General features: G+C 36.8%; 1 protein-coding gene across 1 annotated transcript; it reads left to right on the plus strand.

Annotated features, from left to right (window-relative positions):
• The first annotated feature begins 6,045 nt into the window (after window positions 1–6,045).
• Window positions 6,046–22,707, plus strand: LOC105054124 (shaggy-related protein kinase epsilon). Its single transcript, XM_010935561.2, has 13 exons — window positions 6,046–6,427; window positions 9,636–9,890; window positions 9,988–10,080; window positions 10,621–10,680; window positions 10,793–11,065; window positions 11,187–11,261; window positions 12,715–12,771; window positions 12,845–12,985; window positions 16,462–16,512; window positions 16,608–16,703; window positions 16,777–16,860; window positions 22,087–22,189; window positions 22,265–22,707. Exons 1-13 carry the CDS (start codon window positions 6,368–6,370, stop codon window positions 22,324–22,326), a joined length of 1,410 nt encoding a protein of 469 aa, XP_010933863.1. The 5' UTR covers window positions 6,046–6,367; the 3' UTR covers window positions 22,327–22,707.
• Window positions 22,708–23,986: the final 1,279 nt, after the last annotated feature.

A 23,986-nucleotide genomic window follows, 5' to 3' on the forward strand; every position in this document is an offset into this window, starting at 1 on the left:
GACGGCTCCCTTTCTTCCGCCAGAGTGAAGACGGTAACTATTTGCCGATTTTATATCGGGTTCGGGTGGCATTTTTCGCGCGAAAGAATCATTCACCTTCGCGACATCGCCCGTCGGATCGCGGTCCGCACGGCTGTCAAAGCAATCGGAATCTTTCCGGTCATCATCTACACAACTATCAAAGCAACCATTTCGCGATCCAACGGTGAATTCGCGCGAAGGAAGCGAATCCTTCTTTCGCGCGAAGGATACAACCCCGTCCCTTTTATGTCAAGCTTGTATAACTCGTTACCGTCTCTGTGCTTGCGGGAGAACGCGGATGCTATGGATGCAGCCCGGCTCCTGATTATAATTTCCTTTTTCACAACATAAAAAAGATTATAATTTTTTTTAATGATTGTTTATGTATAGATTTTTTTTTTTTTATTTGCCATACAATATCCATAATCTGATGGTTTTGAGATGCTTATATTATGACTGAGTTCTTGAATAACGAGTTCTGAGACTTTATGCGAAGTTATTTCTACACATACAGAAAAAGAACAGGTTCTCATTTCCCCGTCTTACCATTGATTTGGTTTGACCTGCGGGTGTACTTAACTACACGGCTCGCCGATGCGAACATTAATATGAATAGGTACACAAACACGAAGACGATCTCTTGCTTGAGTTTTTCAGGAATTTTTTAGACTATCTTGACAAAATTTAACAAGAAATATACTTTATGATTCATATAAAAATATATCCATGGTAACCTAAAACATTACAAGCACTGATAATGTAGCCAGCAGCAAGGATTTTGGAAGGCTCAAGTTTGGTGGGTATGCAGGCCTCATTTTCAGTTGACCATTGTTGTCCTTATCTGACTTTAGCCATCCCACCAAATGGCCGGAGAGTTTTATTTATAAATGTTTCTTTGCGTTATCACCAAACACGTTGACTAGTCATCTTACATATTTGATATTTTCTTGGTAAAAATACATATTCTATATTCAAACTCTCTGTCTATTTATTTTGTTTTGTAATGTTTTCATTTGTTAGAAATCTGGTCCGCTCTATCTTTTGCTACTAAGACGAATACCACCACTTAATTCCAATGCCTATTATCCTTTAGGGTCCTCTGTTACAAAGCCCTTTCTGCCGTGCTGCTTCACCACCATGAGGGCATATGGTGCCTATTGTTGGACTAGCGACTGGTTACGAATGATTAAAACGATCGTAATCTAAAGCTGTTCATTTGATTTGTTTCAATGTATTTTCTGTTTTATTCAGTGAAGAATTGGTTATGAAACCTAAAGAGAACGTTTTGGAGCAAACTAGGACTTCAAATGAATAGAAGTTACGTGGATTTATACTAAGATAATTGTCAGAAAGACATACATTCGTGCAAACTGCAAATAGTACATGTAATTAAAGAGCGTTGGATTAAAAATATTATGCATGGACAACAAAGAGTAGGTGAAGGCTACGTTTGGTGCTGAGAAAGTGAAAGAGAAGAAAGTATGCTAGGCACTATCGAATCTTCTTCCTACTGTTTAGCATCCAGAAGAAAATGTAGGGAGAGAAAAGTGGGGGAAAATTATGTATGAAAATTGTCTCCAGGAGATAAAATTTTTTTTCTTCTACAAAAGTTGGCATTTTTAGGAAAAAGCAATGAAGGAGAGGTGATTTTTAACTATTTTCTGATCATTTTCATGGCTATTCCTGCAGTTTTCTTAGCTCAATCAGACATGAGAAAACTTTTAATCCTTTTTTCTATTTCGCTGTTTATTTTTTCTTTCTTTCATTTCCTCGGCAAACAAACGGAGCTCAACCGTTGGCTGTTCAAGTGTGATATCATTATCTTATATCTTCTTTGCTTTGTGGTAGCATTTATTCCTTTTTTTCTAGAGGAAGTAAGGAGGAAATGAATCACGTCCCCCAATTTATCATCATAGCAGACGTGCTCCAATAAGAAAACAGATATATTTTAACCCCCTGGCACCACTAGTGATCTGATAACAAAAATAGTCACTATTTCTTTTGTATGCGCAGGATAAGTAAAATATTTGCTACAGTTGAAGACGAAATGCAAGTTAAGTTGTCATGAAGTTAATGAATCCTGTAGACAAAAGGTAGGGAAAAACAGTCTTTGAATTGTCTCTGTGTAAATGTTTTATTTTGTGTTTGGGAGCCAAAAAAGGGATGTACATATGATCTGCTGTAACTTCTAGAAAAAAGCAAGTTGTTCGTCAATGGAGAAAACTTTTCTGAAATTGATAATGAGTTTGGGAGGATAGTTTACAGAAAAATTATATATGATTTTCTGGTTTGTTTTCGTGTGTTATATACTGATGGAAACCATGGGTTAAGTTCTTAATAATTTCCTAAAATTCATGCCATAGGTGGCCAAATTATGCCTTGTGTGTTTATTTCTGTACAATGTCATGAATGCGATTTCCAGATTCCACCACTCTGTCACCTACCGCCCAAATGCCCTGCATGTAAGAATGATGAACCAAGTTTAGAGTGGAGCACTGGGTGGCATTTTTTAGCTCCCCATTATCATCACAAAAAAAAAAAAAAAAGAAAAAAGGGAGGAGAAGTTTGGAGAGGAGCGCAGGACCACGGTAAAGAGAGAAGGTTTTCTTCTTTCTTTTTTTCCGTCGGAATTATGAGAAGCACTTGTTCATTGGATGGTTGTCTCCCAACTCATATTTTTGGTGGAAGAGGATTATTTGATGGATGAGTGTTGTCCCGTCACATGTAATTTTGTTGGTGGTATTGGTCATCTCAGTGGGCGACAAGACAAGGATGATGAGACTTGATTTATCTAGAACGTTCCAGAAGGTGGGAGAGTATGAAAAGAAACGGATTGTTTGATAAATATTTTATGACCAAGATATCACAATCTGATTTCATAAAAACAAGATCAGCAATTCTGTGTAGATGTTGATTTTCAAACTTGATAATTAGAAATCTATAAAAGGAAGTAAAAAAAAAATTTAAAAAAAATGACACTATGATTATATCATTCCAGCTGATATCTCAAAAAAATGTTTGTATATTTATCAATTTAATCTTATTTTTGCGGTGGTGGAGATTTATATTGATTGGTTTATTGGAAGATTTTAGAAACTATAAATTTTTTACAAAAGATGTCAAGATTTGTTTTTTCGTATTAAGGGACTAAAGGATATTTAGATTTGAAGAAAAGATTTGGATTCGGCAAAATAAGTTTTAATTCAAAATTTTGAGGAGAGAAAGAATACAAAATTAAGTAAAAATAAATCTTAAATTTTTATTTTTAGATAAATTTATGTTCTATCATTATATATATGAATAATGGATCAGAACTCAAAGGAATTAAATGCTATACGTAAAAACACATGTGAGCTTAGTAAAATTAGTCTTTACCATAGGTGAATAAATCATAACTATCATATAAAATTAATCTTATCAACATTAGAAATGTAAATGATTGAAGAATTTGCTTCTCTAATATTATCCCTCACTGTTGCGGCTAATCTCCTATTACACCCATCACCGGAGAAGAGCATCTGCAAAAGAAATCCTCACTGATCAGAATTATATCCGATGGAGACCCTTCGATGCTTAAGTCAATAGGAAGTGGTAAACAGTAGATAAAAATTTTGAATAGCAGAGTCTTAGTCCAGAAGTATCTTATCAATACTGTTCATTTACTTTCCTTTCAGATGTAACTTTCAAGTACGTAGACCCACTTTTTATGGCACTAAAGGACAATTATCCTAATTATTGGGCCAAAATCATGGAGTTAATGGACAATTTATGCCTATTAATGATCGTGACACATAGTTGATAGTCGTTTGTAATGGTTAGACATGTGGGTTCCATACATTCCGACATTATGCGATCGTGGGAAGATAAGCCGATAATATGTCGGTAGTCGTAGAGATTCAAATGAGCATCGATCGGTAACTCCGATATGTCGATGGTCATCGATCGGATATTAACTGAATTATCATGATTGTCCGTTGATGGCTGAGAATAGCCGACTGTCGGTCGATCAATTGATTGTAAGACGGTATACTATGTTTATGAAGCCGATCTAGAGTCGAAATCGGAGGTTGGTTGACTTGTCCCAACAGTTACCCCCACTTCCAAGTCCAAGATGGCTTGATGTGTATATTGCCACGTGGTCTGTCATGTTGGACAAAGAAAGTTGTCATATCACGTGCTGCTTCGAGCCTTGATTTGGCCACTAACATTAATGATTTTTAAAATATGAGAGGTCTCCAGCTATTTTGTTGTTTTGATATCCGCGAGATCATTATTAGGATGTCATTTTGGAAAGATAATTCGACGTCTAGAAAATTCGAACAATCTAAGTAGATCTTGACCACGTGTCCAAACATCATTGGCTCTGAACTGTTCGTGCGGATAATGGTGAGGTGGCGTGATCTGGGAGCAGGTGCATCGAACCATCCGATCAATGGTCGATCTTGATGTCGTCACGTGTCGACATTTGAAGAGATCTTGATTTAACTGATTTTATCCAGATCGTTAAGGGGTCATACATATATAAGTCACTTTCATCTGAATTTTACTTTTGCATTTGTCACTTTCCTCTGCAAGAGAAGGTTCTGCTGCCCCAGTGTTAGGTGCTTTCAAGTTTTGTTCCTCACATCACCTTTGGCTCCAAGTTGAGTTTTCTTTCCTTCTCTTGGGGTTTTCCTTCTTTTTGAATTTTTCTTCTTCTAAGGTTTCCATTTTCAACGATAAGTAAGAAGATTTCATCTTCTCGAAATAGTCGGTCGGAGAATCTGATCGATGACTCTCTTTTGGGCCCAAAAAGTGACGGACGCAACAGGAGATTGGCCGCAACAGATTGACACGTCAGGTAGGAGAGTAGTGAACAGCAGATAAAAAATTTGAATAGCAAAGTTTCAACTCAGAAGTATTTTACCTATGCTATTCATTTATCTCCCTTTTATAGGTGATTCAGATGTAACTGTCGAGCATGTGGTCTCGCTTTTTATGGCACTAAAGAGCAATTTTTTCAATTATTGGACCATGATTATAGAGTTAATGGACTGTTTATGCCCATCAATGATCGTGATACATAGTTGATAACCGTTTATAATAGTTAGACATGTGGATTCCATATTTTTCGGTATTATACGATCGTGAGAAGATAAGCCGACTATATGTCGGTAGTCGTGGAGGTCTAAATGAGCATCGGTTGGTAACTCTGATATGCCGATAGTCATCGATCAGATATTAACTGAATTGTCGTGGTTGTCCATTGATTGCTGAGAATAGCCGACTGTCGGTCAGTCAACTGATTATGAGTCGGCATACTGTATTTATGAAGTCAATTTAGAGTCAGAATCGAAGGTTGATTGAATTATCCCAACATTCATTATTAATAATTCTCTTTTGTCATGATTAGAAGCAATAACAGCAGTACAAGATCTAACCTAAATCACTTCTCTTTTGTGAAAAAAAACAGCATTCTCTAATCCTTGCATGCATTATTCTGCATTCCAAAAATCTGTCGGCGAATATGTTTTCACAGTGTCTAAGATCGTTTAATTAATTCTGGCATCACATATTGTAGAGGAATATCCATTCAAAAAAAAGTCTGCTATATAAAACTAAATAAATGCTGAGCATCATCCACTGATGAAGGGGCCCTATGTAACGATCTCAATTCTAAATACACGATATTGATAGTTTAAGCTTGTGTTTTGTCATTCCCGTCAAACATATGCTACCATGACATTGTTAGCACAAGAAAAGGACAATAGAATACTACTAATTGATGGCCCGCAGCTTGTTTGGTCGGTAGAGGAATAGTGCCATTAAGGGCACCTTACAAACTAAAACTATTTCAGCCGGTGCCTAAAATTAATTGCCAGTTTTAGTATCTCTAATTTCCCAGCTCGCTCGACCGTTTCTTACGCGCGCTTAATTATAGACAAAAGCGGATCAAAACTAAGACAATAACCCGGATATATTTCTCCCCTAAAAAAAATAAAGAAAAAAAACGAGGCAGAAAAAAGGGAGAGGAAGGGGGAAAAAAAAAAAAAGGGAAAGGAAGAGAGGTGGGAGTCCAAAATCTGGTCGTTTTCTTTTTGTTTGGTTTTGTGTAATAGAGGGGAGAGAGAGGGGGGAAGAAGCCATCGTCTCTTGTTTTCTCTCTTCTCTTCCTCTCCCCTCCTTTGGCTTCTTTTCCTTCTTGGCGGTGCTCTCTGTTGCAGGGAGAGAGGGCTTCTCTTTTAGGAGTGCCGGTGTGGGGGGAGAGAGAGAGGGAGAAAGGGAGGGAGAGAGAGAGAGAGAGAGGAGGGGGGAGAGGGAGGGAGGGAGGGAGAGAGAGAGTTAGGGTGTTGGAGGGGGGGGAACTATGCAGATGATGCGGCGGCTGAAGAGCATTGCGTCCGGGAGGTCGTCGATTTCGGATCCCGTGAGTTCACTGCTTGCTCTCCTGTTTGTTTTTTCTTTTTTTTTTCCTCCCCATTTGTTTTGGTTTTTGTTTGAGCGGGATTTTGTGGAAGGAGGCGGCGTTAGTAATTGGGAATCGACTAGTCTGACGGGGTTTCATTTGATTTTGTGATATTTGGGATGTGTGTGTTTCATGTGTACGATTATTTTTTTAACCTAATTTTGAGTACTGGTTGACCTGATGTTGTTATAAATCTAGAGGTTTTTTAAATTGATTTCGATGTTTCCGTCAGTCGAAAAATAAGATATGGCCAATGCTGGCAGATTGTTGATGTTTTCTTTTAGGTCTCTCTCTCTCTCTCTCTATGTATATATTTTTAAAAATTTATTTTAATGTTTCTGTAGGGATATTTCTAGGTCTTACTTCCCTCCTATCGTTGTTTGCTTTGGTTGCAAGAAAAACAACGGGAAAGGCAAAAAAAGAAGGATTTTTCCATGAAACAAAAAGATTTCCAGAGATGTGGCAATAAACTTTCCATGTTTGTCACTTCTTGGATAAACTTTCAGACAGTTTTTGTTTCCACCAAACAGACACTTAGCCCTTCCTGTTTCTTCTCCATCTTCTTTTGACCCAAAGGCCCCACAATTGCTGGCTTAACTGGCAAAGAGGAAGACGATAGATCCTTTGGGCTTTGGAAAACATGCCTCCCAACACCTTGGTCTTATCCATTCCTAACTTGGAAACTTGTGGTTTCTGATTTCTTTAATCATATCAGTTTTGTTATTTTATTTTGTGTTTATCTCATGCCCTTGTTCTTTTCTTATCAAGACTTGGTAGTTGTCGTCTTGGATTCTGTGTGACTGTGCTCACTATTATTTCTAATTGAAATTGAAAGAAATAGTCTATCATACTGAATCCAAGCATGCATCCACTAACTGAGAGTCAGTGCCTATGTATGGATTGAATAGGTATAGCTTACCAGCCAACGACTTTCTTAGCCCATTCAAGCATGTTTAACATCTCAAATAAAATTAGATTTTTCATGCATATGACATATTATGCACTACTCATTGAATAGCTGACTGACGGGATGGGATCAGAAATTTGGCATGGGCTAAAATGAAACAAAAGAAATCAGTGTTTTAGATTTCAAATCATGAAATATAAGTTGCAAACTATGAACCAGCATGTAATGAGTTAAAGATGCTAAGGTAAATTAAATTATGCGTATTCACTAACATTTCTTGGAACTAGTTGTATGGTGCTTATAGCCTGTCATTTGGATTATCTATGATGGCTGTCAAATAATAGAAAAATATCTCCAAATAAATGGATAAAAGAACGAGAACATGAATGGGGAGGGAAGAGGAACTGAGGGCAGAGAATTGTGGGCCCTTCAACTACAAGGCAGTGTGGAGCTTAGTATCTGGAATCTTCATTTTATGATGGTTCATCTACTGGCAAAACTCCTTGGAAGCTGGTCCTTGTGCATGCTTTATAAGTGTTTTCTTACTAATCTTTTTTAAGAGACCCACTTCCATGTACCTGCACCTAATGCACTTCCAATAACTAAGGTGTTGAGTTATTTACCCAGTGTCCCAAGTTCATTCAAGTAATATAAAAACCACTGCAATGCAAAGCGAAAACACCCACAAGTCTAGTTGAGTCTATGTCTTTCTCTATTCACTTGTTCTAATAGTAACTTAAAACACTCAAAAATCTTTATTTTCAAATTCATATAGTTCCAAGCATATGAGTTGCATATGACTCAAATCAACAAGTCTGTTTTGATGCTTTAGGTTTGACCTAAAATTTCGAACCTTGTTCTTATTCAGTCCTAGAATCATTCAGGATGCTGATAGGAGTGTGATAGAGTTCTGACTTGTACTTGAGAAAGCACTATTTATGTAATGGATGTATTATTTCCATTAACCTGATAAAGACATTATCTGATCAAGTATTTTTTCAATCTTTCCCCTTCCCTTTGGACTCTTTCCAAGGGAATTTTGGTGGGTTGCTTGTTGGTTATATGAGTTTAGACTGTGACAAGTGAGGTAGATCCCCAAAACCCTAATGTTTGCTGTATAGATTTCATGGCAGGCTCTTCTCTTTCATAAATATGCTTTGGGCAGGGATTCACTAACAGTTTGTGGACGGTTAACGTCGAGTTTATAGGCAGTTGTGAACTATACTCAATTATACTCTGTGGCTAACAGCATTTTTGATGCAAAAAGGTTTCGATGATGATGATTGTTTGAATGGTTGATAACATAAGACTAACTACACTCCTGGTTGCTTATTCACATTTGACCATGGCTTGTGCTACTTGGTTTGCATCATATGCTTTATAAAAATTTCATCCTTCAGGCTTATCAGCAAAGGCATAAAACTTAGAGACTAAACCTTACAGCTCAGTAAAAAGAGCCTGTATGATCTTCATCAAATTAACTACTGCTTGAAACAAATTGAGCTAATTTTTTTGTCTTCACTAGTCTCAGCTGGAAGCACTACATTTAACATGGTAGAAGATCCATCATGTCTTCATGGCTTATCGTCATCAACTTAAGTCACTCGATAGGCCATGTTTATGTGGAGGAAAAAACATATTGTTGTTACCCATAAAAAAATTGTATGCATATTTTTGTAATAAACAGAACAAATGTTTGGTTAAGTCGAAGTGGAGAGTATCTGAGACTTCAACAGCATAAAAAGGGCCTTTATCGATCATAAATTTTAGAATTTATCATGGCTATCATAACTGGAGATCTTTTCATCCATCTGATGATCCTTATTAGGTTCCTTGTTAGGATCACTAATAATTGTGGAAGCTGATCTTTTGTAGATGAATTGTTAGACTTATTTTTGCACATGTTCCCAATAAAAAGAGCAACCTTAGGTGAGGAAGGTCAAAGGAAGTACACGGGGATATCTTCACAAGTGAATTTACTGAATCAAACTTGAATGAAATTTTTGTAACTTTCTAATATGGAAGCTGAAAAGCCAAAATGCACATTCTGGTGAAGTTAATAATATAGATAAATTCCTTTATTATCTAGTATTCATATGGGGTTGTTTGCTTGGCATTTAATCCATGAAGAAAAAAAGCTTGCTTCATGATAAGCATGGAATGTGACTTATTACAATTGTATATCTTCTTGATTTGTCTTTTTCTTTTTTTTCAATTTTCATCCTGATATGATGCCCTGAAACTTTCTCACCTTCACATAAGGGTGGAGATCCTGGCACCAAACGACCAAAGTTTGATCAAGATGGAGCAGGGGAAGTTTTTACAGGACCACATTTGGTTGCAGATAAAGCTATTAGTGTAGATAAGAATACAACTTCAACTCATTTACATTTGGATGCAAACATGTCCAATGGGGATTCTTCTGCTAGAACTGGACATGCTGCTGTTGATCAGCTTCCAAATGAAATGCATGTAATGACAATCAGAGATGATAAAGTTGAAGGCCACAATGAGAAGGTATATTTTCATTTGCCCTTATTTCAGAAAGTACTTGTGTCATCTGAAGCTTATTTCTGTTATTATATTTCTTAATTGTTGAGAGTGTCTCTTACAGGAAACAGAAGGGACAATGGTGAATGGAAATGGAACTGAGACGGGTCAGATAATTGCAACAACAATAGGTGGTCGAAATGGCGAGCCTAAACAGGTGATATGATCTCCTGAACATAAATTTGTTGCTCTTGTATTACTGATCAGCAGCTTTCTTTATTCACCTTAATGCCATAGCTTTCTCAGCTCATAGGCCTGGTGGTCGGAAATATTTTGTTCAATTTTAGTGGCTGATATCATCAATGCATCAGCTAGATACATGGCCTGTGTTTGTAAGTGCTCTGAGTTTTTTTTTTTTTCCAGATGGCTGTATTTCAAAATTGCTTCTCTAATGGTCCTCAAAAAAAATTTACATGATCTCCATGGTTCATTTTCATTTCTGCAAGTTTGGGAATCGAATTTGATTTGAATTCATTGTGCATTGACTAATTATATCCATTAGCTTGGTATCTGTGGGTTCTGACCTGTACCTAAATTTTCATCATAATTAGAATATCACCAGTGCAGTGGACTCCAAACCATCTTCTACATGAGTCCTCCTAAACCTCTTTAGATTATTAAATCTAGCTGATGATTTTTTACTGTTCACTTGTAATCTTGCTGAGCTATTGGTAATTTTTTGCCAATTGCATGTCAGACAATCTCATATATGGCAGAACATGTGGTTGGCACTGGTTCATTTGGTGTAGTCTTTCAGGTAATAGCATTAATTTTTTTTTTTTTTTGGCATCATGTCTTAGTTTTATACCATGCAATTCTTGATATTTATTTTCCTACAATCATGGTATGTTGTTCTACATCTGGCACAGGCTAAGTGTGTGGAATCAGGAGAAACAGTTGCTATCAAGAAGGTGCTGCAAGATAAGAGATATAAGAATAGAGAACTCCAAATTATGCATTTACTTGACCATCCAAATGTAGTTCAGCTAAAGCACTATTTCTTTTCAACCACCGAAAAAGATGAGCTCTACCTCAACCTTGTACTTGAGTATGTCTCTGAGACTGTCTATCGCATTTGCAAGTACTATAGCCGGATGAACCAACATATGCCTCTCATATATGTTCAATTATATACGTACCAGGTGAATGGTGCTGCCATATTTATATTTTGTCAATTGTTGTTTACTGCAGAATCATTTTGCATTCTGTATTTGTTCAAAATTGTTTTTTCTGAATTAATGTTTTGATGTTTGTCTTTTCTAGATCTGCCGTGCTCTTTCTTACATCCATCATGTTGTAGGAGTCTGTCATCGTGACATTAAGCCACAAAATCTGTTGGTAAGAGATTGTCTCATGTTATTAGCATGCTTAAAAGTTGATATTGTATTTCAGCATCTGTTATGCAAGGATGCATTTGAATTGTGATGTTAATGCTGCATAGATATGACATTAACAATATTCTGAATGTAAATTTGAGAAGTCTTGATATCTAAAGTTTGTGGTTAGAGATTTCAAACATGTTCTCCTTGATTGTTGACTCAGAACCAAGGTTGAAAGAATTATAGCTAGACTTCCATCAAACGATGTTTAAGTTTTTGGCTAACAACTGCCTCCTATTGTTCCATTACTGATTGAGGGTTAACAACTGCTGAGCGGATCAAGAGAAGCAAGTTTAATGTCAATTTTGCCATGATAGGCGCTTTTGGTGGTTAGAGTCATTTCCATGTCAGTCACTTTGTTATATTCTACTAAGATTGGTAATATCTCATTATGAAATATAAAATATAGGTAACCAGAGAAGGGTTTTGGAATCTTGCCATGATTTGTTGACGACATCTAGAGGAACATGAAAACCATTCTATATTGTCATATGTAGGTTTTGTATCTTCTCTGAGAAACTTATTTTATAATTTTACATTTTTTGGAAGGTGTACTATCTAATGTATCACTTCCGTTTGCAGTACCAAAGCATACAACCCCATACTAGGCATACCATACCGTACTGGTATTGGACTGATATGAGGTGCAAGGGTGTATTGAGTGTCAGATGCAGAAGCGACCCCTGTGTTGGGCATGCCAACACTATACCAATGTGGTACCAATATAGAGGCCAGTACTAAGATTGCGAACCTTGATCCCTTATAATGTATAGACGATTATATATTCTTCTTCAAGAAGACACATTGCATGCATTTCTAATAACCACTTAAACCTTTTTATTTGTGAATTTTATAAAAAAGGGGGTGGGTGTATCATGTACACAGTACTAATGCTGAGATCGGTATAGCATGGTATAGCTTTCCACCAATTTCATAACTTATGCACATTATAACCTATGTGTACAAACAGTCATGTATGCCATCTTATCTACAAAAAATGCAAGTGTGCTGCACTAAAATTACGCCATACAAAGAATGTGTCCTCAGTTTCCATAAGGTGGCATTGGCTAAACTTTGGTCGGCCATACGTCTGATACTTTTATGGATGAATGAAGGGTTGCAAGATTAAGTTAAGATTCTTATTACCCCCCAATGCTTCTTTAATTTTACCTCTTATTCTGATTGTTCATCATGGGTTCTTATTTGTCTTTTATTTTTTATGGTTCCAGAATCTTTTTGTTCATTAATAGTTATTTTATCTTAATGCCTTTCTTGGACCTTAGAAGTCATTGAATCTTACAATTATTGCAGGACCTAGCATTCTTAATGATCATGGATTTAATATACAAAAATTTTATATTGAATTGTATTCTCTAATTGAACTTTATTTGATGATTTGATTCATGTTGCAGGTCAATCCCCACACTCATCAAGTAAAGCTTTGTGATTTTGGCAGTGCTAAGAAACTGGTACATCATGTAATCTGTATATGCTTATGCTATGTGTATTTCTTAGCTCTGACATCTGATGACCCAATTGCAGGTTCCAGGAGAGCCAAATATATCTTACATCTGCTCACGGTACTATAGGGCTCCAGAACTCATCTTTGGGGCTATGGAATACAGCACCGCTATTGATATGTGGTCTGTTGGTTGTATTTTAGCTGAGCTTCTTATAGGGCAGGTAGACATTATGGTATTTAAGCTAAACATACTTTATTAATTTTCTTTCTTGAGATGTTTCAGCTGGTTTTCTTCTTAATTTGGATGTTGTGTGCCACAAGTTAGAGAAATATTCTTTTCTTTGTGTTGTGATGATTGAAGAATGTAATTTTACTTAATTGTAACTTTGTAGAGCTTGTGCACATGTGCTTAATTTATGTGATTTCAGGGTGTATTTAGCTTTGCTGATGATTTAAATTAATGAAAATAGAACAAGGAACCTAGGAATTATATCTATCAGACACTACATTGAATAATATCTTAAGTGCGAAAAGGCTTATTACCTTTTCCTTTATGTACAAGAATTCAAAGTAACTATATTCAAATTAAAGAGTCATTTTTTCTGGTAAAGTACTATATTGTCTAAAATCTTGGCATGACAACACCTTGCTAATCAAAATCTTCTACTTAGTGTGCCACCTACATGTGGTGGGAATATTGGATGGCTCATTGTTCTGACACTGCTAAGCATTTCAAGTTTTGTGAACACGATGTCATTGTGCATGTGTAGGTTCTTAACTAACACCCATGATTAAATGCAAGGTTTTTAATACTTGCGGGATAGCGGGGCATCCCACTATCCCAAATGCCGAGATAGGATGAGTTGGGAATTGGATCAGGACAAGACGAGACATCCACAATCCCGAGTGTTGGGATGTGGGGTGTTCCATTGCATGGGAAAAGCAGGACGATCCTGTCCCATGATATTTAAAGCCTTGATTGCATATATATGTAGCATACTATATGTATAGATAATGCACCTTGAGGTTCAAATACATCTTGAACATGTTAGTAGTTTAACAACAATTTATGGGAAGTGAGCGGTGATGTGTGATTAAGTATTTTAGAGTCAAACCTTTTAGTTACTTAGAGCAAAATTTGCATTTTGCCATACATTTGTACTTACTGTTGCTAATGTTGAGATCTTATCTCAGGAATCTCCTGATTTTTGACAAAGCTTTTGGTTGAAGAGGTTGGGAGATGTGGAGCACCAAAAGGATGCTAACACCTTTCTTTAACCTTTAATTTCCTCTCCTCCCTTTTTCCCCTTGAGACAAGGCTAATAAATTAAAAGATGGCAGGTTACAGCACATTTGTCATCATCTTTACTATTTACATGTGGGTTTTAGGATTGGAAAAGTCAGAGGTCATAATCTTGATTTGTGTTCCCTTCCATCTTCTTCACCTGAAATATACATTAAACCTTTTTTCCCTTTGCTTGCATTATTGTGCTGGCTTTCTCTCTAAGTTTTAATGATAATCATTATCAAGATTTGTGTTCCCTTCCATCTTCTTCACCTGAAACATACATTAAACCTTTTTTCCCTTTGCTTGCATTAAAGTTTTAATGATAATCATTATCCTAACATACTTTAATAGAGGGAATATTTTTTGAGGTTATAAAATGCCGCTTTCTCACACACACACACACAGAGATACATACATATGTATATATACATATGTATATGTATATGCATATGTATATGTATATACATGTGTGTGTGTGTGTGTAATGCAGCTTATCTATGCTGTATGTTTTGTTCTATGTAATTAGATGCTGTCCTTTTCTCCCATTTTTTTAAGATACAAACACTAGTTCTCCATGAAATAGGCATAAATTAAAAGTCCATGCTAGAGGTTCAGTGCCCTTATCGTGTACAGATTAGTGGTAGAGCTGGAGCTGCTAGAATGACGCCCATTGATTTGAAGTGGAAGACTGAAGGCAGAGAAATAGGAAGAGATATAAGAAAACCATTTTAATCTAAATAAATCATGGAGGCCATTAGTCTAAGTTAGTTTGAAACACACACATTTATACATTTTAATCTCATTGTTATATATCAGGGTGGTCCACCCTTATGATAACCTTTGCCTTGTTCAGCTTTCTTGGCTCTTTAGGAAACCTTAAATACCATTTCTGAGAAGTAGGGCTCATACTAGACTCAGATAGTTAAACTATTTTTTTTTTATTACCCAAACGGCAATTTGTATTGTAAAAAATATGATGCAAACTTGATTCTGCATCCATATTTTTTCTCTTTTCAAGTGGGTAGATTCTCTTATGTGGATTCAATGAAGGTGCTTCCATTTGTTTCGAAAATCTTTTCTAGAATGTCTTTTAATGATGTGGCACCATGTATCTATTTTCTGGTATGGTTTATGAAGTTGCTTTTTTCAACCCAGAAGCATGGGAGATTGAATAACTTGAGAAAAACCATAATCATTCCTTGTCAAAAGAAAAGGAAACCATGACAAAAGGGATAATCATATGCAGTCATCCTTTAGTGCCTTTTGTTTTGGCAGGGGACAGACCCAGTCGAGCTTCAAGCAAAGATAATCAAACCCCCAAACCCTCCTGGCACCGAAGATTAAGCACCAAGTATGGGGGGGTTCAATGCCATCTGTCCATCGACAACCTGATATATTCATATTAAAATAACAGACTTATTGGATATAGATAACTATCCTATTTTAACTCTTTTTTAGAAGCTCCATTGCTTCCTTGATTTTGCATGTAAAATTCCATCTCGAGCTTCATTTTTCCTCAATCACTTGCTTACCCTAAGGCAAATCTTTGGCCCACATCTCAAGCTCTACTGCTTCCTTGTTTTTACAAGGTCCTCCATTCATAAAAATTCAAGAATACACATCATGGGACTGGAACATCAATCCTTCTCCGTGAGTGGAAGACTCTGAAATTAATAGGCTAAAGCTCCATTTGGTATGCATTTACCAGTGAACAAAAATTGAGTTCATAAATGCACCACTTTTCAATCACGGAGCATTCTCTCACTAATACTTCTAGTTATGCATTTCTAAACCCCAACATTTGACTAATTTGAACCATTTTTGTGAGCTCTCTTAAGCCTGGTCATGAATTGGACATGGTATGTGAGTGGTATTTAATATGTAAAGATCTGAATTCTTCTATTGCATAAATGAAATGTCTTGTGGAGGTAAAATCTGGAGTATATAGGATGGTTGGTTGTTTTGAATGCTAGTTTCTCCTTGTTTGAGCACTTCGTTTTCGCTACATGTTCTTCTAGGATCATTCAGTTCTCTTATTGGGTCTTGCATCTTTTCTCATATTCTTGTGTACAATTGCCATTATGTCATGTCCTCTAGGTATTGTCAACCTTACTCTAAAACCATATAGGTGAAAGAACCAGAAGTATTTTAATCAAAAAAAAAAAAAAGAATAAGCAGCGTAGGTCAAAGAACAAATATCCTTTTCTAGGCTGTTATCCACTTATCCTTATTTAGCATGATGTAAATTGTGGATCTATGGACTATATATTACTCAGTTTTGTTACCATGCTATTATAATTAGTCAATTTTGTTTGTCTTTTATGTAGGTATTTGGTCTTTGATAGGTTATTTTTTGATATGAACATTTCTTTAATTACTCTTATTGCTTAACAAATGAATATAATGCAGCCTCTATTTCCTGGAGAGAGTGGTGTTGATCAGCTGGTGGAAATCATTAAGGTCTTATTTCCAGGACTACTTTCTGTATCTTTGTGCAATTCAGGTTTTATTCATCAGTTGAACTCATACCCAACTGATTGTTGTTGTTATGCAAGATATTAGGTACTCCTACAAGAGAAGAGATTAAATGCATGAATCCAAATTACACTGAGTTCAAATTTCCTCAGATTAAAGCCCATCCCTGGCACAAGGTCAGTAAGTGCATTGCATTAGAACTCATGCATCAAATTTAGATGATTAACTTGTCATGCTTTTGGTTTGCAGCTTTTCCACAAGAGAATGCCTCCTGAGGCAGTTGATCTTGTATCAAGGTTTCTCCAATACTCACCAAACTTGCGTTGCACAGCTGTAAGATATCTTTCACTAGTTGGTGATTTACCAACTCTTTGATGGCAATATTTTCTTTTTATGTTTTTATTTGATTATTTTAAAATTATAAAAAGATGAATGGTAATCTTTTGTAGATGTGCAAATTTGAAACCGGGCATATCACATTCATCTTCTTTAAATTCATTGTATGCTATCATATATGATGCTGCTTGGCTGTAGGTTACACTTAAAGTGGCTTGTAGTTAAATTGTAACTTGTTCCTTGTCCATTTTTGTGGATGATTTCTTTCAGTCAGTGTTTAAGAATATATAGTCCCTTCTTTTCCAATAAAAACAATCTTGGTATTGTCGAAAAACCCTATGAGGATATCATGTCCTGACATGTCTTATTAATAGTAAATATATTAAAATTATGACTATATTTTCCAATTAGTATATTTGAACATTTCATGTAGAATAGTTTCTATAGTTTTGTGTGATTGAAAAGATAAATAACTCAATCATAAATTTCTGTATGAATATCTTACCAACCAGCGATATATGGCATAATATCCATACGAAGAGTTATGATTAATGGCTACTATGTAGACATAAACGTTTAAAGGGATTTTTGAGAATCAGCAAGGGTTATGATCGCTTGAAAGTGGTAGTTGTTGACTGTTTGGTGGGAAAGACAAAATTTTTGTCGATGGATGTGACAATTCAGGAGACAGCAACTTTTTGGCAAGTGATGTGTCCATTCAAAGGTGCACCTAGTTGGCATATGAACATCTAGTTCTATCAAATAGAAAAAAGAAAAGAAAACATATAGGCACTTCATTCACAACCTCAAGGAATCATAAGTTTCTTAGAATGTTCACTCTAGAGAGCCTTCTGCTTAGAATTTCCTTCCTAGCATGTACTTTTTTTTCTTTTTTCCTTGTGATTGGAATTAAAATTGTTTCGTTCTGCTGAGCAGTGCACATTTAGAGTTTATTTGGAAGAGTTGGTCATTGAATTCAAGGGCAGCTACTCCAAGAAACCATCTGCATATAAATAAGGCGCTAGTAGGAAATCACTGTCTTAAGACAATTTTTGGCAATATTTTTTATCCAAGGTTTGCTGTCTTGGTATTGGACCTTGTATCAGTCCCATGCTAGTACATTGTTGGTATGCCTGATTTCTGGGTTGGTTTGGTGTACTGAGACTCAATATATGCCCCGATCTTGAGTCTTGCTTTGGTACTGATATGGTATGGTATACCCGGTAAGATGGATGCAGTATGCACTGATACGACAAACTTTAGCTCTGTCCTTTTGTTTTCATCCTATTTGTCCATTTAGTTCTCCAACCCCTTAGGACTGATAAGGCAACCTCAGGAAAGAGACATGGTAGGCTCAAGCCCATAGGCATGTGATGCCACTTAATGCAATTTAACCTTAAAATCCACCCTCCAAATTCCCTTGCTCATGGAGATGGTTAAGTTAAAATATATTAGGGGGCTAACTTGTGAATTTGGGAGCATTCTTGCCAATCAAAATTTTGTTAAGTGATTTGGTGAACAGATCATGCTCGTGAAAACCTTTTGGTTTATTGGGTGGTGAAGCAAACAAATGCAAGGACAAGTTAGTAAGGTGCAATCATATGATAAGATCCCTTTTCTGACCAAGGTTCATTGTACCACTATCGTACCAGTACCTTATTGCTATGGTATTATATGCTTAGTATGGTGTGATATAGCTCTCATATTGACATTGGGTCGGGAGATGCTTTTCCCATGCCTGGTCGTGGTACTGCCTAAATTGGCAGCATGGGTCTGTACCACATGAAAATTGGGAGAATCAGTTGATTCCACCTGCTATGGTTTGGGTTGGCCTCTAAAAAGGAAAAAAAAAATTGTACCAAACCTCGATATTGTATGGGTACTATACAAGTATAATACAATCTTTGAGTACAAAGTATATGGGTCAGTATGGTGGACCATGCCTGATTGAACAAAATTACAGATTGTGATTGTTGAAATGTCTATGATCTAATTTATATAGTTCATTCAAAAGAATGTTTGTTTTTGTTCGCAAGCTTGGCATGTTGCTAGGCAAGTGCTTTGTAGGTTGTAAAATAAACCCTAGAAAAATCTTCTCGATCTTATCATAACACATTTATCATATCAAAAATATAAATAGAATAAGATCCGGAAAATGATTTGAAAAGCACTTTCAAATATTTTATAAAAGAACAATCTTGGTATTTTTGCTCTATTTTGTGTCTTTTATATTTTATAAATCATATAAGATGGAATACATATATTTTCTTGATTTAATTTGGACAAATCTGATGCACCAATCATTCATTTAAAAAGTTCAATACTATTGATAATGCCCATCAAATTCATTAAACTTATTAAATGGATTAACCTTATTATATATCTCCATTGATGTTATCACAAAAGAATCCTCCAATTGAATTTTTAAGATTTTTTGGACAAATGTTACTTAAATCCAATAAAAAACTGTATCCATGTATTTACATGCTTCAAGCCTGAGAGATGTAGCTTGGTTACGTGAAACTCTAATTTGTTTCCCTTTCTATTGTTGAAAAGCATAAAATGGTTTAGATTCATTAAAAAATCCATCCTTGGATTCAATAATGCCATATACAAGTAGTTGTTCTAGTATTGTTCAAGGATAATGGTTTTAGGCCAATCGATATTTTTAAGAAATTCAATGATACGATGTATCCAACATGCAGGATCCTTGTTTTTCCATATTTGTATTGTACTTCAAAGGAAATTATGGGAGAAAAGTAATAAAATATAATGTTAAGCTGCCTTTGTTTGGCCCAAGCAAACATGATAAAACATTGAACTCTAATTCGTGACAATCATTAAATTTTTAGCTAAAATATCTACTTGGATTCCTCTTATATCAACTGAAAATTACACAAAAGTAATTATTAAACCCATAGAATTCCGTACCGGGCCGACTTGTCTGGTACACCTCATACTGTACTGTATCGGATATATACTGATACACCGAATCACCATGTACCGACACAGACGTACTGTACCATACCGCATATCGACACTACAGTGGATTTCACCGGTATGGCGTCTGGTACCAAGACGGCGAACCTTGATTAAACCTATATAAAAGATTTTTTTTTTTCGGTTTTAGTTTATTAAGGCCTTGGTTGGTTTGGGGATACTTTCAATCTTTCATTTGAGTTTAGTGGAATAACTTATGCAAATTTGAGGCTTCAGTGGACTAAATATATTCTTCCATCTTTCTGGAATACTTTTATCGAGGTTGCATGGATTAAGTAAGCAAAAAGGTTTTTTGAAATCCCCCTTTCTTACACCAACTGTATTTTGGAGCTTAAATTGTTGTTTGGTGGAATAAAGTGAGACAATTGGGGTTTATTCCAGTTCATCCTACATTATTCCTTAATTAACCAAGTTCAGATAACTGTTTGTTTTAATGTCTTAGTTACATGGCCTATTAGCTAGTCATATAACAAAAAAAAAAGAGGTTAGGACACAGAGGATAAAGGGTAGGTCACCTTGTCCGCCCCAGCCTTATTCACCTTTTTTTTCCTCCTTATTTCAACCTTTCTCCGCTTCCGTTCCTCCCTCCTCCCTTTCTCCATTTATCCTCATTCTTCATGCCATGGTTGTGTTCTCTCTCCCATTTACAGGATCCACAAAACGAATATGAACCTGTGAGCAGTGCCTCAGTGGCAACACTGCAGAGCTGCTGGCCTTCCCCTCCCCAGTTCTCCTGTCCGCATCATCGTACATTTAGTCAATGTACTTATGTTGTTTTTGTTCCAGCAAAAGCTACATGCTCCTGAGTTTTTACTAAAAAGGTATTCTGCTTGGAGGCTTACAACCTTCATGTGCAGAGGTCTAGAGTAGATAATTTGCAGTATAGCGTGGAGATGATTAATACAATATCTGATCACTATGTTCATGATGGTTCTCTATAACTGCAAAACATTGAATTGCAAGCTTAAACAAGGCTCTCTTCAACTTAATGCATCAAAATTCTTCACCTGATACAGCAGTTGTATTTTACAGCCACCAAATCATCTTTTTAAACAGTTAACCTTTCTGAATCTCTTATGCTTCAAGAACCACTGGAAATCATCAGAATCGAGTTCAACCATGAGGGTGACAATAGTTATGCACGGCTTGCTTTGGATAACTGCAGGTCTACCAACTCCAAGGGGCATCTGGCCATTCAGATACTGATTATCTTATGGGCTCTCAAGGGTGTGTCAGGCTCCATTGTGTGCAAATTATACCACTTGGACTAGTGACGAATTATACCGCTTGGGCTAGGCACCTGAGGCCTCTGCAACATTTGTTGTAAACAGTGATATACTTAATCTTGCTGCACAAGCTGAAGGCCAATGTGGGAGTCGCTGGCTTTGGGCAGTGCTGTTGAAGTCGCTGGCTCATGGGATCACATCATCGAATGCCAGCACCTTTCGTGGAGAGACCACAGCATTGGTGTGAAAGAGGGAAATGAGATAGAGCAGGAGATTAGAAAGGGAAGAGGAAGTTAGGGGAATGGATGCATGGAGGAGAGGGGAAAGAGGGGAGCAGGCGATGGAGAGAAGGGAAGGAGATGATGGATGCATGGAGGAGAGAGGAAAGAAGGGTGTTATTTTTCTCATTCTGCCTTGGTGACCAGTCTTTCTTGGAAGGCCCTGCTATAGAATCCCCCTCCTCTCGCCCTCTTCTCTCTCCACCCCTGTGTATATGCGCTTGCATGCTTTGGGATTGATGCTTTGAGTTACCAATAGAAACATAAAAAGAAAAGGTAAATGAAGCAAATTCATGTGCAGATAGGACTCACTATTTCTAGGCATTTGACTTTTGAACCCACACTCGCCAGACGATATTACTTCCTGTCTGCATATTTGAAGTGGCTTACTGCATGTATTTTAGCTGCATACAGTGAATGACTGTCTCTACTTTTTCATCTGATTTCAGATTTTTTTGAAATTGTAACCGGCTTAGTTTGAAATTTACTGTCTGTAAAAGATATTGAGGCTAAAACCATTCTTGATTCAAGCTCAATTTGCATTTTTTTTTATTAAGTTGTTTATGCCTGGTGTATTGTATTTATTATACCATTATTTGCTGTGGGACGGGCTGTTGAATTTGTATAAAAACATCGGTAACACAATGGCTGCTTCTCAAATTAAAAGCTTAAAAAAATGATATATTTGATACTAGTTTTTATGTATGAATCCTCTGCAGTTAGAGGCCTGTGCCCATCCATTCTTTGATGAGTTGAGGGACCCCAACACCCGTCTGCCAAATGGACGCCCCCTCCCCCCTTTATTTAACTTCGCACCGCAAGGTAAAATATTTTACAACCATTTTTCCTTGATCATTATCTCACAAAATGTTCCAAGTTCATTCTTGTGTCTTGCAGAGCTTAAAGATGCTTCTCCCGAACTCATTCAGCGCCTCATTCCCGAGCATGTAAAGAAATAAATGCATGAAACAGCATCCAAGTGTTCTGGTGTTAAATCTTCTGGACAGCATCCAAATGTTCCATGATATATCAAGCATGGAGCCCAGAAGTGCCCGATCAGTTTCTGATTTTATCAGAAGAGAGGAAGGGTTAGGGAGGGGGATATTCATAAACAGTCAAATCTTTGCACCAAGGCAGATCTTAAGATGACTTTCGTGCACATAGATAGGCATGCGATGATCTGGCTTTTGTCCGTCTATATTTAAGTGTAGTCTCTATGAGGCAGGTAGCTCACGTGCCAGCTTCTGTAGCCCCGGACATAATGTTGCAACACTGCTGATTTGTTGAAATTTTATGTAAATGTATCGGTGAAGATTTTCAAATGTTTTTTCTGAGAACTAGATTCTGTGCTGTTTCTGTCTTGGTTTCTAAATGTGGAGTGTATTCTAGGTATTTTGGTTAAACGTGGAGCGTATTCTAGGTATTTTGGTTGAGGACAGTAGGTAATTTCAAATATAAAATGTGTTCATCAGCAGTCTCAAGGTTTCTTTAGTGTGATACTTGGGAGGACTACTGAAAAGTGCATTTGTATCTTCAGGTAACCAGGTACAATTCATAATCACCACTCTGCAGTTGTTATCTTACTAAGTGCTGGTCAAGGATTTGCTCATCTCATGGAGATCTCTAGGCAAGGACTTGAAAAGGGAGTTGAGGTGTCCAGGACTCTTCTCGACGAAAGGAAGCAAACTGAAATTTTATTACACCTTCCCATCATTGCCAGGAAGTTGGCCTTGAGGTCTGCACTCGGGTTGCAGGTTTCCATTAAATACATGTGTCGGTCAATCCCATTTTCTTATGCTCTTTAGATGTGGTGAAGTTCCATCATGTCAACCTTGTTATCGAAGACACTCATAGGGTCTTTGGTAGAGATCTGCGTCAAGCTCCGTTGCATGCAGATTGAAGTAATACTTGTCTCTTATGCAGCTGTAACAAGACATTTTCCAGGACTGTGCTCGGCTTGAGCAACCTTAGCGTGGGCCTGTCATTTTATGTTAAGGCTTCCGTACACCCTGATGTGGGCATATCCTGGCTGACCTTGATACTGTCTAAGGTGGACAAGTTCGGCCTAACCGACCTTGTATTGGATATAGATGATCTAAAACCACGATCACATCAGCTTGTGATAGCCAGCGGTGGTTATGCTCACAATCATTATCGTGAGGATAAGACTTTCAAAATCATCTGATGATATTGCTAGTTGTTGTGGGTGATCTAAGCACATTCTCTATGCATCGTAAAAATGGCCATCGATTTTCCCCGTAGAGGGTTCTTAGATGAGACTTTTGAATCTTTTTGAGAATTTTCATTCTCTCTCTTTTTTTCTTCCATTGAATAATAAATTCTAACTGATTTGAGCATCGAAAGATCTTTGATCTTAGTTCACTTTGATTCTATCAATCTCAGCTTGATCTTGCATTCAACAGCAACACATCTCATGCAGTTGGCTTCCATGCTTTTCAATGGCAATCGCTCATCTGGCTATAGTGCCATGAGATGGGATAAGCACATCAGAGATGGTACACTACATGAACTACTTCACCTCTGAGCAAAACTCTATGCTGTCCCCAATGGGCAACTCGTTCCAAAAGGATGAGATGCACGTTTCATCAATGGTAAGTT

The sequence above is a fragment of the Elaeis guineensis genome, chromosome 11, assembly GCF_000442705.2.
Source record: "Elaeis guineensis isolate ETL-2024a chromosome 11, EG11, whole genome shotgun sequence".
Classification (NCBI taxonomy): Eukaryota; Viridiplantae; Streptophyta; class Magnoliopsida; order Arecales; family Arecaceae; genus Elaeis; species Elaeis guineensis.

Coding starts and splice junctions, on each gene's coding strand:
- LOC105054124 (XM_010935561.2), top strand. CDS start 6,368: ATGCAGATGATGCGGCGGCTGAAGAGCATTGCGTCCGGGAGGTCGTCG. Junction 9,891..9,987: donor TTGAAGGCCACAATGAGAAG/GTATATTTTCAT, acceptor TGTCTCTTACAG/GAAACAGAAGGGACAATGGT. Junction 10,681..10,792: donor CATTTGGTGTAGTCTTTCAG/GTAATAGCATTA, acceptor CATCTGGCACAG/GCTAAGTGTGTGGAATCAGG.